Genomic DNA, 14120 nt, shown 5'->3' on the forward strand with positions numbered 1-14120 from the left:
CTTGGCTTACATAAGACTTTATAAATAGCTGTTGAGGTTGTATAATGCTGAAACTGTTGCAAGGAGAGAAGGGGACAGACACATTTTCCATTAGCAGCAGCAAAAGAAAATATTCCTTTAGTTCTGCTGAAGCAGCATGGAAGAATTGAAGGTGATCCGTAGGTGCAGCAGGCTGCAGCTGAAAGCCCCAGAGGGGCTGTTTGCTGGTCAGAGATAAGCAAAGCCAAGTTCGGTCCTGCTTTATGGCTTGCATTTTACCAGCTCTCCACTTCTGCAGCTGCCCTGCATGGATTGGAGCTCTCTGCACAGGCCTAGGTCCTTGCCAGGCAGGATTGCTCTGCTCTGGGGAAGAAGCATGCCCCAAATGGCTCTACCTCTTGCATAAAGCTTCAAACCTCAGTGAATGAATTGTAGCACACAGCTATTTCTCTTAAGAAAACAGAATTCTCTTCCAAAGTGTGACTGCCTTTCTGCCATAAGTGGAGCATGAAGTATGAGAAAATGTAACCCATGATGGCCAGCAAATGTCTGTAAAGCTTTACAGAGGTTACTTCTGTTGCAGAAGAACGTGAAGCAAAATAAAGGTTTGTATAGAAAGCACAAAGAACCCTGGGAAAGCTGAAGTCAGAGACAGGCATGTAGGGACAGCAGAATACTTTGATATAAGACTGCAAAAAAAATCAAGATATTACTAAAGTGCAAGTGGGGAAGCAATGGAATATTTTCAAATGGCATGAAAATAGGTAGGTAAAAGTAGGAGAGCTAAAAGGAGATGTTGAGTGGGCAGAGGCAATGATGAATGGTCTGCAAGGGATGTGGAAGTTTCAGCCTTCACTAGATTTTGAATTAGGAGTCCTGTCTTTTAGCAGGAAAAAGCAACTAATGTAGAAATAGAGTAAACCAGGTGATTTATTGTGACCTGGCAGGATCACAGGCTGTGTCACTGTTTGAATTTTCAGTGAGGAATGAAGTTTGCAGATAACAGATTGGAAAAAGTATACAATGTGTTATTATGTGAGACAAGATGGGGCAGGTAAGGTTAGGAGGATCCCAGAATGTGACCAAGAGGAACAAAAAGCCCCCACAGCAGCACCACTTGGTGAGAAGAATAAGAGGAGACCTAATTCTTTACTCAAGGAACCTGAGGTTCACCACCATCTGGGATGCAAGGCAAGCAGAGAGGTTTCCAAGAATATTGTGTTCCTTCCCGTCAAAGTGAGAGTGATGGTTTTAATTGTTACAGACAAAAATGTATCCCTGGGACATCCTCCTTGATTTTGGAGTGACAGCAGTGATTAACTTGGCATGGTTAACATGCAGGTTGCCAAATTCATAATTGCAGAAGGTTTAATTTCCCAGAAGAGAGAAGACAGTTTTTTTGCTGTTTTCAGAAGAGTTCTAGTGCAGGAAGCTGATGTTTGCTGTGTACTTCAGGAATGAGAGTCTAAGGCAGATTATTCCCCAGCCAGATTGTAGCCTGATTTCTGTAATAACAACAAAGTGGCTTCTACATCTGGAGATCATTTCCTGTGTCATTTGAAATAGTGATTAGAGGGTATTGCTCACCTAGATAGAACAGGGAAGGAGAAATATGTTGTCCTCCATATGCCCTATTCTGCTATGCTGAAAATTATTTTGGCTATGAATTGATCCAATTTTGAAGAAATCTCACTCCATTGAAACTAATTTTTTTTAAAGTAAAACCAGAGAACTGCAGTGTTCAGCACTAAGCAGTTGCCAACCTAGAAGGAATGTATATAATGTGGTCACACATTACAGGTGCCATTCTGCTGCAAGCTGGCTGGGTTGATGGAAAAGAACCTGCAGTCCTGGGCAGAGTTTCACAGTATCACAGTATCATCAGGGTTGGAAGAGACCTCACAGATCATCAAGTCCAACCCTTTACCACAGAGCTCAAGGCCAGACCATGGCACCAAGTGCCACGTCCAGTCCTGCCTTGAACAGCTCCAGGGACGGCGACTCCACCACCTCCCCGGGCAGCCCATTCCAGTGTCCAATGACTCTGTCAGGGAAGAACTTTCTCCTCACCTCCAGCCTAAATCTCCCCTGGTGCAGCCTGAGGCTGTGTCCTCTCGTTCTGGTGCTGGCCACCTGAGAGAAGAGAGCAACCTCCTCCTGGCCACAACCTCCCCTCAGGTAGTTGTAGACAGCAATAAGGTCTCCCCTGAGCCTCCTCTTCTCCAGGCTAACCAATCCCAGCTCCCTCAGCCTCTCCTCGTAGGGCTGTGCTCAAGGCCTCTCCCCAGCCTCGTCGCCCTTCTCTGGACACACTCAAGCATCTCAATGTCCCTCCTAAACTGGGGGGCCCAGAACTGAACACAGGACTCAAGGTGTGGTCTAAGCAGTGCAGAGTACAGGGGCAGAATGACCTCCCTGCTCCTGCTGACCACACCATTCCTGATGCAGGCCAGGATGCCACTGGCTCTCTTGGCCACCTGGGCACACTGCTGGCTCATGTTCAGGCAGGTATCAATCAGCACCCCCAGATCTCTCTCTGTCTGGCTGCCCTCCAGCCACTCCGACCCCTGCCTGTATCTCATTCCTTACAAAGTGGACTGTGACTCAGGAAAACTCTTGATCAGTGTGATGCACATTTACACCCCACTTCAGATGGTGCCTCCTACTGTGTCTGTGTACCCTGAGAAGAAAAAGAGAGCAAATTAAGTTTTGTGTGGCCTGGAGCATAGCAGGGAGCTTTACAATGGCCTATTAAATTAAGTCTTTACTGTGCTAGTGGATGAATCTGTTTTACAGTCCTCTGCCCTTTGGAGAAAGAGCTCTAACTAACAGTGATGCACCTTGACTCAGTAACTACAGAAAGGCATTCAAGCCAGGTCTCTGAGGCTGTTTTCACTCAAAATGAAGGGAAAGATGTGTATTCAGCCATAGGAGTTGCCTTCAGGTAGTTCTGTAGCAGTGTAGAGTTGTCCCTCCGTGGGATGGCTGCAAGCAGGTTACTGAGTCTTGTTGCAAGATGAAGCTGCCTTTCTGTTGTGCTGGAGTTTGGGGCTCAGTAAAGCTGTAATTTTTCTTAGTTCATTTATCATGCATGAGAGAGGCAGAAGAAGAGTGCTTTTAAACTGTTGATTATTTTAAACATCCCCTATGAAAGTGACTATGAGACATGCTGAAAGGAGATAGCATGGGAAATGTAACTGGGCTGTTTCAGGGGCATGTTCATTTATACATCGTGTATTAAATGCTCTTCATTTTTCATTCTTCTCTTTCAAATGAACCTTGTTCTGTAAAGAGAAGTCATCCCACCCTCCCTAGTGCTGCATGCTGCAGCAGAGGGAAGTGTGTGGAGAGTGATGTGTGCTACATTGGTCTTTGCCTGCTGGAGAGCTGCAGCTGAAGCCTGCTAAGCAGCAGCCTCGCTCCCCAAGGCTGGGACAGGAATGATAAATGTATGTTTAGCAATCTGATTAGTAAAGCCTTTGCACACTTGGCTAGTTGTATCCTGTTTCCTGGAGGGTTGCCAGATGGAGGAGAAATGGAAATGTAATGAATTGCAAAGTTGTTGGGGTTTTTTTTTCTGTTGGTTGGTTGCAAAAAGGCTGAACAAACAGGAGTTGCCTTGAGGTAGGAGAAGTCTTGCTATGGTAAGTCACGCAAGCCGTGCTCTGGCTCGGCTGGATTTTGTTTCCAGGGCTCTGTAGGTTGTATCAGTGACACTCAGTGAGGTTGGGGGAGGCTCTTTAGCTAAGATTTAGTTTAGCCTTTTTTAAAACAAATCATAATCCCCAGCCTCCTCAGGGGGAGGGAGTAGTTAGAGCAGATGCCTGAGGAGCCACGCACCAGCCCAGTGAATGGGGAACCTTGGCAGAGCTGCAGCCAGAGCTGCCTGACGCACATGTACCAGGCCATCAGCAGTAGTGTTTGAGTGCCAAAACCATGTGGCTCTGTAGCCTAAGCTAAATTTTGCTTGATTTAAGGATTTCTATTCTGATGTTTTATTTGAAAGGAAATGTGTTTAGCAGATCACTTGCTCTCTGGTATAGACACCAGCCTCTTTCATCAATATTTCTGTTTACAGAGAGCTGCTTAGGAAATGGATGAACACAAGCAATGAAATACTGCAAACCTTCCTCCACATTGACTTCCCTACCCCCTCCCCCCCCGCAATAGAGCTGATTTGGGCAGCTACTGACAAAACCAACCTTAGGGGAATGTTTAGTTGCCATCTGGAATTTTTCATTCACTTAAAAAATTCAAAGTATTTGGAAAAAAAATCCTATCACAGCTCTGAAGTCCTGAGGTTGTTTGCAAACAGAGGGTTGCAAGACTAAGTATACATTGATCTGTTTTATTTTTCTTCTGGTTTCGGGGCTGTTTGGTCATTCACAAGTCATGCAGACAAAACTTTCCTCAGCCATCAGGAGATGTTTGGGTGGTTTTTTTTTAAGCTGAGATTTACGCATATGGACAGTGAGGTGGATTAGGAACTGGTTTCAAGGCAGAGTTCAGAGTGGTAATCAGTGGTGCCTGGCCCAGCTGGAGAGCTGTAACCACTGGAGTCCCCCAGGGATCAGTGCAGGGTCCGGTGCTGTTCAGCATCTTCATCAATGACATTCAAGGACTGTCTGGATGCCTTCCTTTGTGACCTGAGTTAGCTTGTATGGTCCTGCTCTGGCAGGGGGATTGGACTCAATGATCTCTTTGGGTCCCTCCTAACCCCTGATATCCTGTGAGCCTGTAATAGTGCTATCAGAGCTGTAGCTATGGTGATTAGGATGTGAGTGAGAATGCAAGGACTTAATACCAAGATTTACCTCGACAAACAATACAGTTTCTTCAAGTCAGATGGTGTCTGCTGTTGCTGTCACCTTCTTGTTCCTGAGAAGCCATCCTTTTCTTCCTCACCTTTGGCAGATGGGTTTGATAACCATGACTAGCATCCTCTCTAGCACACAGAATTCTACTGAGTTGTTAGTTCTGTTGCAGATTGATTCACGTAAGCATCAGATGCTTTGGGTAATCTCTTTAATGTAGTTAGAAGTAGAGACTGAGATAAAAGCATAATAATGTGCAGTGTTCTGGCAAACTGGTTCATCAGATGGCCTTGTTACTCCCTTCATTTGCCTCTTTGGTTTCCTCTTGGCGTGGCTGACTTGCTTCACGGTGCACTGTATCAGCAGAGGTGGGGTTTGATGTTCTGTAACCTTTGTTAAAGCTCGTTGCCTATTTTAGTGCTTAACACTTTCTGTATTGTACATGGCATTCCCACCAGATGACTTCACTGTGCAGCCTTCTCTAGCATTGCTTTTGCTCATCTTGGATGTGAAACCAAGTCAGAAAGTGAATTCTTGGGCTGAAATGCGGGCATCTTTTGGCAGTTCTGGGTTACCAGGTGCTCCTAGTTACTGTCTTCACAAAATATCACCTGTCACAACTATTAGCAGAGCAACAAAAGTGGGACCACACAGGGGCTGCTGGGCAGGATAGAGTGGGGGAAAAAGGCTGAAGTAAAAAAGCAGTGGGGGAAGGGGGAATAAGCTATTTGGAAGCAGCTGTTTGGGCCCCTGTTTCTGCTTTCCTGCTTTGTGTTCTGCAGTATCTCCTGTATTTATTACTTCTAATAGCATGGTGGTTTTCACCATTTACTTTGTGTTAGTGCCTAGCAGTCCAAGTCTGAAACTGCCAAGATCTTGAGATTGAGGGAGTGCGCCTGAGGATCCTATTTCCTTTCTCCCTCTACCAAAACAGTTTTCTTTCCTGAAAAGTTTGTCCAAATAGCTGAGCAAAAAGGTGGAATTTTCCTGACATTGTCTCAGTAATGTCAGCAGGCATCCTGTCAGTTGTCAGCACTGTGAGCATCCCCTCTCCTTGGGAATATTGCCTTCAGATTCAGGATTTGCATAGGAACTTTCCCCTGCCTTGTGCTAGCATCCAGTCATTTTCCCTTGACTGGCTAGTTTCTTTAGAAACTGCTGTGTAGATTAAAACCAGATGGCTAGCAGAGCATGTGTTTCAGCTGAGCAATGCTGCAAGTTGGAGGATCGTGTCAATAGTTGGTAAACTCACTTTTCAAGCCTGGTACCATAAGCAAATGCTTCATCATTCTACGTTGTGTTGTGAGTTGTTTTTCCTAGCTTGTTTGCAAAAGTATATTCATGAGGCTGTGCTCTCACTGTTAAAAACGTGCAGTGACTCAACCTGTTGAAAACTTGGAAGATGATGAATATGGCAAAGTGGTTTTCCTTGTTAGGTGGCTGCAAAAGTGTACTGTATTTTGTGACTGAAATTATTACTGCCATTCTTTTCCAGGCGGCTGGCTGGCAATGACCTTTCTTTTATCCATCCAAAGGCCTTGGCTGGGTTGAAAGAGCTCAAAGTTCTGTAAGTAATCTGGTTTTAAACTTCCTAGCTGTCTTAGTTCACAGTCAGCCTGTTCACTACTAGGCTGGAGGAAATGTTTTGCCCCCCTTCCCACCCCCTCCAAATTACAGGTCTTTTTAAGTTATGTTTTTGTACTACTGTAAGTGATGATGATGATGATCAGTGGAGAACTCCACTGAACTGTAATTACTGCCTTTCATTAGGACACTTCTGAAGTGTATCTTGGAGCAAAGGAATCCTAGGAAGGAAAACTCCTTAAAAGGACATGTAAAGCTTTTTGTCTTCTCCACTCCCTCAGTTGATCTACTGTGAGCTGCCCTGACATTATCAGGTAGCATTAATACTTAGATTTTAAATGGTCCTTTGCCAGTGATGGAAATAATTTGAAGTTTGGTACTTCTTTAGGCAAAAAATAACTTACTATTAGGAAATAAGGTTATAAATAAATAACCACCCCATGTCATAACTGTGTGCCCTGTTTCTTACATCCTGGTGTTTTTTTCCTCCATAGCTAAGATTAAAAAGAGCTTTCTGTCATTTGGGCTTTTAAAAACGTGTATCCAGAAATTGTAGCATTTATGCTCATGTAAATGTTGCCAATTGCTTGTATGGTAACAGATAATTAAAGAGATTTAATTACAGTCATAGTGGAAAAGGAGCCTGGAATTGTAAAAACAAACACATAAACAAACAAAGCATAGACAGCATAAGCAAGGAAGAGCTAAGAGAAACCTGCCCATCTGCAGTACTGCTTCATGTGATGTTGTTGTAAAGTTAATGCAGAGCATCAAGTCTCTCAAAGGAACCTCCACTGGGATGCTCAGCGTTGGAGATGCCCTGAAATTCTAGCAGCTCCTGCAAACTGTGGGACTTGGATCTCAATTAACAGTTAACTTACTCATCCACTTGCATTTTACCTCAGTGTGCACCACAATCTAGTAAGGTTTTTCTAACGTGTGAGGCCTCAGTTATGGTCATCCTCCTCAGCATGCAGTCATAGAATCAACCAAGTTGGAAGAGACCTCCAAGCTCATCCAGTCCATCCTAGCACCCAGCCCTAGCCAGTCAACCAGACCATGGCACTAAGTGCCTCATCCCCTCTCTTCTTGAACATGGGAGAAAAGTTCTTGGGGTGGGGAAACCCAAACCCAGTGCAACTGAAATCAGTTGGGCTCTAATTTCATGCTGTGTCTTTTCAGTGTTGTGTCCCAAGGGGGGGTAGTTGTGAACAGACTTTGTAAATGGCACTGTGGATGCTTGGCACATTGAGGCAGCTTTAGTTAAAGCTGGAGGTTTGTGTATTTTGTAGCACAGAGGGGATGATTTCACAAGAAACAGAATCAAATATCATTCATTGTAGCAGATTGTACTGGTGTTAAGTTATTCCACCTCTTCAGGGAGTTCCCAGGGGAATTTCATCCTCTTATGTCTCTGCAAATGGATGCAGTTAATTAAGGAGTTGTACATAACCCCAAAATAGAGCATTTTTCTTGTTTCATCGTTGCCTTTGGCTATCTGCTCTTGATAATCCTGCATGGTTTTATGTGCACTGGAAGTTTGTGAAGCTGTTATAAGACCTGTTACCTCTGCTGTTGATAAAGATTATTGTCAAAAGTCTCCTTTACTGACACAGTGGCTTTTTACAGAACCCTGCAGAACAACCAGCTGAAGACTGTACCTAACGAGGCCATCAGAGGATTAAGCGGTTTGCAGTCCTTGTAAGTTTGCTTTTGGTCTTGTGTTCTTCAGGTTTCACTTTTCAGTCACTTTGTACACGTTTGCCTCTTTCTACAGAGGTTGGAAGTATAACTGTGTGCATGTACATTAGTACCTGGCCTTTCTGATGCTGCAATTGCAGCTGGAACAAACTTTCCCAAGTAAAGTTCACGAGGAATTGTGTCATCTTTTGGTGGGGTGACCCAAATCCAAACTCTTTCAAAACCCAAACACAGGTAGAAGATTGCTGTATAAGTGCCATGGTGGTGAAGTTAAACGTTTATCATCCTTCTTGCATGTCCTAAGGTGTTTAAGCAATTTTAAAACGTTGTGCAAAAAAAAAAATGAATCATGCTCAAGTCTTTTGTATCTGGAGGAGGAAAAGGGCATTCTGGGAAGAAGCATTGCCTGAGCCATGCATAGTATTGGTTTTACTGGAAGGTGTTGAAATCACACAGACAGTTAGGAACACCTCAGCCATTATTGCTAGTTGCTTATGAGGTATTTCATATGTGCTTATACTATCTCAGGGCTTATTATGTTTTATAAAGCATCTTAAGCAGACCTTAATAGCTAGTTACAGCTCTCTAGGTGGTAGATGCTTATCACTGATGAGAGGGGGAGGGGGGAAGGGCCTCAAAAATTTTCCTCTTTCCTTCAGAGAGAGAGAGAGGGCATATTATCTGTTCCCTCTGTGCCAAAATCAAGGTTTCTGGGCGAAGTTCTTGTTTCTTTTGGTGTTGCATCAGATGATGGAATAGTTTTGCCCCCAAAAATAAACCTCACCCCACCAAAATCCCCAAACCCAACTAACAACAACAAAAAACCACCCATAAAAGATCAGTTTGGCAAAACAGCTCTGCAAAGTGTTGTGCAACTCTTGCAGAGGTGCTGTCTGTGTTCCCTAGACTTGGATCCTGGCCATTTCTTTCTCACAGTTGCTCTGAGTTTCCCACCTTTTCCATCTGAAAAAAACCCAGTTAAGCAGCACAGGGCAGAGCAAGGTTGGCTGCAGATTATCCCTCTGGGAAGCGAGAAGCTGGACAGTACAGGGATGGGTCACCTCCCAGGGCAGCCATGGACCTGCTTCTGCTGGGCTGCTTATCAGTGAGCATCTCCTGTGTGTGACGGCAAACTTGGGGGCACACAGATGGTCTGGCCTTGAGCTCTGTGGTAAAGGGTTGGACTTGATGATCTGTGAGGTCTCTTCCAACCCTGATGATACTGTGATACTGTGATCTCACAGATCTCAGTATGTTTGGGGTTGGAAGGGACCCCTTAAATAGGCAAAGGCTGAACTTTATCAATTTTAGAAAGCTGCACAAGGAAGAAATTAGGTTAATAAGTAACAAGCTGCTGCTTCTCTTTCTGGTGAGAACCAAATGGAGACTGAATAGCTGTTGGAAACAAGGTGGGCAAATCCTGTCTGGAAGTCATCAACATCAGAAGCTCAGAAAGGTTTCTATTTCTTTATGTGGATCAGTCTTTGGGATCTTTCCCTCTCTTCTCAAGAAGGATGTCTGTCTGCATTGCAAGGTCCCCATAATTTGTTAGAATTGGCAGCAATTTGAGGATAAATGGGGGTTGAGACAAGTGTAGTGAGAAGTGGAAAGCATTTTTCCTATGCTATGTCTACTTCATTAGAACGCCTCTGTCTTAAGTTTCAGAAGAGGCTTTCAGTCTCTGGGATCACTCATCAAATGAGTGTCCTTGTGCATATCCCCTCCTAAAGTAAGGAGCACCTTCTGCAAAGCAGTGTAGGACTAAGCTGAATGTTGTGTTTTGAGCATGGAAGCTTAAGTGTCAGCGTGCTCCTTTACTCATTTGAAAAGGAAAAAGTGTTTGCTTGTGTTGTGGCTTTGTTGGGGGACTTTTGTGTGGTTTTGTTAGTGTTTTTGTTTTGTTTTCCCAAAGGAATTGGTGTCAAAAATGGATTTAAAGCTCCTGAGCTGCTGTGACCTTCCTCTGAAACAAATAACTCTTTGCAGAATACATGTTAGAAAACCTGCTTCTGCCTCCTGAATATATTATCTCCATCCAAAACCTGCAAGTTTAAACATCGCCTCATTGACTCTCTTTTGGCAGGTTCCCAGTTTGCTCTGAAGTAGGCTTTAGGGGGAATTTTTTTTTTTCCCCTTAAAGACACAAATTACTTGCTCATAAAACTTTATAGTGTATTGATGATCATTTGGTTTGCAACTCCTGTAGAACTATCAGGTTTCTCTCTTGATGTGCTGCAGTTTCTGGCTGCGTAGGAAGGTGGTTGCCACACCGTATGTATTAAGGAGCCCAGTGAGCATACCTGGGTGGAAATAGAGAAGATGGTTGCAGGAGCTTCATGATCTCCAGTGTTTATGTTACAGCTGGAAAACAGCCAGCCTGGTTCAGGATACTAAAGGACAGCTCTTTATTTTCTGTTTGTATTGGATATTTTCCCAGCCCTGGGCTCTGAAAGAGAGTTAGAATAGAGTCCTTGTTTATGGAGGTGAAATGCAGCAAAATGAATGACTTGTACTGATGGAAACTTGCTGTCTGGCTCCCTGGAGAAGTTTGTCTGGCAGGATGTATCCTTGCATTGCAAGAGCTGTGGTATCTAGGAGTGTGGGTCTGCACTACTGAAACAGAAGGCTTGAGCTTTTGGCAGCAGCAGATGTAACATTCAGGAGCCTCCCAAATACAATCAGTAGTCGTCAGTGCGTTTCAATTGCCACACGTTGTCAGCGGTGTGTTTGCCTTAGCACCAAGTAACAAAGTGGTGTAATTCCTGCTTTAGCTCTGAAAAGGATGGTGGTGAAGTTTATTGATGATCCAAAGGTTGCAGGGAGAGCTGGAGGATGTAAAGTGGTGTGCTGCTCCAGCAGCCTCTGCAGGGCCTGGCAGGACCACAGAGCTCTTTCAGAGGGTCACTTGCTGAAGGGCTTGAACGCAAAGTGACTGTGGTGACTTTTTTTTCCCTCTGAGCTTTCATTCTGAATATGGAGATTTATCAAATGGTTCTTTAAACCACAGCAGCTTCTGGGGTTGCTTTTATTTGCCCCAGAAACCCAGCTACCTATGAAGTTGAAGTTATAGCACAGAATATTCTAGTGCAGCCCTCAGCGTGTGACAAGTGCTGGAGCTGTGTAATTCAAGCAGAGCCTTTCATGTGCTTTGGAAAGGAGAAATGTGTTCCATTTAAACTCAAACCCCCCTCATTGCTCTTAATTTTAGCAGGCATTTGCCACCAAATCCAGGAGTTGTTTTTTGGAAAGCCTGTCAATAGCTGCTAATGCATCAGAGGCAATTTACTGTAATTGCTGAGTTACTGTCCCTGCACATGTGCACACATGCCCACAAGCAGGCAATGATAGATTGCTCTGCAGCAGTAGTTCAAAGCACTGCAGCAACATTGTTATGCCAGATTCCCAAATTGTGGGTGTCGGGATCATGCCAGTGTGGTACTCATCTGTGATAGCTTCTGCCTCCCTGGGATGTGGTTATATTTTTTGGGTGAGAGAATCAGCGTGGCCAAGGCTCCTAATGGACCCCAAGTGAATCCCAAAGTGTGGGGTTGAAAGAAATGAGAGCAGGATTGAGAGGTTATTCTTCCCCTGTACTCAGCACTGGTCAGGCCACACCTTGAGTACTGTGTCCAGTTCTGGGCCCCTCAATTCAAGAAGGATGTTGAGGTGCTGGAACATGTCCAGAGAAGGGCAACAAAGCTGGTGAGGGGCCTGGAGCACAAAGCCTATGAGGAGAAGTTGAGGGAGCTGGGGGTGTTTAGCCTGGAGAAGAGGAGGCTCAGGGGTGATCTTATTACTGTCTACAACTACCTGAAGGGGCATCGTAGCCAGGTGGGGGTTGGCCTCTTCTCCCAGGCAACCAGCAATAGAACAAGGGGACACAGTCTCAAGTTGTGCCAGGGTAGGTATAGGCTGGATGTTAGGAGGAAGTTCTTGCCAGAGAGAGTGATTGGCATTGGAATGGGCTGCCCAGGGAGGTGGTGGAGGCACTGTCCCTGGGGGTCTTCAAGAAAAGCCTGGATGAGGCACTTAGTGCCATGGTCTGGTTGATTGGATAGGGCTGGGTGCTAGGTTGGACTGGATGATCTTGGAGGTCTCTTCCAACCTGGTTGATCCTATGATTCTATGTAAAGAGAGAGGACAGAGACGTTGCCAGTCAGTCAGGACACATCTAAAGGAGTTGCTGCAGCACATTGCCTGCTGCAGCCTTGCATTTCCAACTTTGTTGCTCTTCAGGAAAGATTCCCTGTGTGGATCAAGTTACTTCTGTACTTATAGGAAATAACCAATACCCAAGTGAAATCCAGAGACCAGCAACAAGGCTGGCAAGGGGTTTGAAGTCACTTGAGAGCTGGTCACCTTTAGCAGGCAGCTAAAAGAGAAAACCAACGGTGAAGACAACCCACTGAAAGTTGATTAGTTGAATGATAGAGTCACTAAGGTTGGAAAAGGCACGAGGCACACAAAGAGTGGCTCAGGGAGCTGAGGTTGTTTAGTCTGGAGAAGAGAAGGCTGAGAAATCTCATTGCTCTCTGCAGCTTCTTGAAAGGAGTTTAGAGCGAGGCTGGTGTTGATCTCTTCTCCCAAGTAACTAGTCATGGGACAAGAGGAAATAGATTTAAGCTGTGCCAGAGGAGGTTTGGATTGGAGATTAGGAAAGGCTTGCTCACGGAGAGAGTGGTCAGGCATTGGAACAGGCTGTGTGGGGATGTAATGGAGTTGCCATCCCTGGAGGTGCACGAGAAGTGCATAGAAGTGGTTCTTCAGGATACAGTTCAGTGGTCATGGTACTTGCAGTACAGTTGGACTCAATGATCTTAAAGGCCTTTTCCAACCTTAGTGACTCTATCATTCACCTAATCAACTTTCAGTGGTTGTCTCCAAAGTTGGTTTTCTTTTTTTAGTTGCCTGTTAAAGGGGACCAGCTCTCAAGTGACTCTGTTAAACTATGGGATTAAACTGTAGGCACCCAAACGTGACAGACACACATTTACTTTTCAACCTGCAAACCCAACACAAATAGAAATATGCTGAATGTGCTTTTTCTCCCTTGCATTTTCTCAAACAATGGAATGCAAGAGCTGTCCTGAGCATGTTTGTGCTGAAAGGTCTTTATGCAGCAGTTTAAATGTACTGCTCATGAACTTGATGAGTGACAAGAGTAATTCTTTTTTGTGCCATGTACACCTTTAAGAAGGTTTTCTTGGAATGAGTAGTTCTTGTGAGCTTCAGGAATCTCTGGGATGTTTTTAGCCTTTCTTTTCTTAAGCTGTCTGGGCTTGCTTAAGGAATTGGTAATGTTTAAAGAAAAAAAAGACAGAGCAGGGAAATACTTCAAACCAAAATGATCAGAAACTTGGGTGGAAGTTACACAGTGTGCAGGTAAAGATCAGCTGAATCCTCTGTGGGTAACTTGCAACAAGCTTTGTATGGTCTGACTGGTACCGTCTTAAATCACAGTATCACAGTATCACCAAAGTTGGAAGAGACCTCACAGATCATCAAGTCCAACCCTTTACCACAGAGCTCAAGGCCAGACCATGGCACCAAGTGCCACGTCCAGTCCTGCCTTGAACAGCTCCAGGGACGGCGACTCCACCACCTCCCCGGGCAGCCCATTCCAGTGTCCAATGACTCTCTCAGGGAAGAACTTTCTCCTCACCTCCAGCCTAAATCTCCCCTGGCACAGCCTGAGGCTGTGTCCTCTCGTTCTGGTGCTGGCCACCTGAGAGAAGAGAGCAACCTCCTCCTGGCCACAACCTCCCCTCAGGTAGTTGCAGACAGCAATAAGGTCTCCCCTGAGCCTCCTCTTCTCCAGGCTAACCAGTCCCAGCTCCCTCAGCCTCTCCTCGTAGGGCTGTGCTCAAGGCCTCTCCCCAGCCTCGTCGCCCTTCTCTGGACACGCTCAAGCATCTCAATGTCCCTCCTAAACTGGGGGGCCCAGAACTGAACACAGCACTCAAGGTGTGGTCTAACCAGTGCAGAGTACAGGGGCAGAATGACCTCCCTGCTCCTGCTGACCACACCATTCCTGATGCAGGT

General features: G+C 45.1%; 1 protein-coding gene across 1 annotated transcript in view; it reads left to right on the forward strand.

The window, feature by feature from the left end:
• The window catches only part of LGR4 (leucine rich repeat containing G protein-coupled receptor 4), an 84880-nt gene that overhangs the window by 46937 nt on the left and 23823 nt on the right, over window positions 1-14120 (forward strand). Inside the window, exons 3-4 of the mRNA XM_064163856.1 lie at window positions 6289-6360; window positions 8007-8078. Coding sequence (XP_064019926.1) covers window positions 6289-6360; window positions 8007-8078 — 144 coding nt within the window. The remainder of the gene's footprint in view (window positions 1-6288; window positions 6361-8006; window positions 8079-14120) is intronic.

The sequence above is a fragment of the Pogoniulus pusillus genome, chromosome 24 (genome assembly GCF_015220805.1).
Source record: "Pogoniulus pusillus isolate bPogPus1 chromosome 24, bPogPus1.pri, whole genome shotgun sequence".
Taxonomy (NCBI): domain Eukaryota; kingdom Metazoa; phylum Chordata; class Aves; order Piciformes; family Lybiidae; genus Pogoniulus; species Pogoniulus pusillus.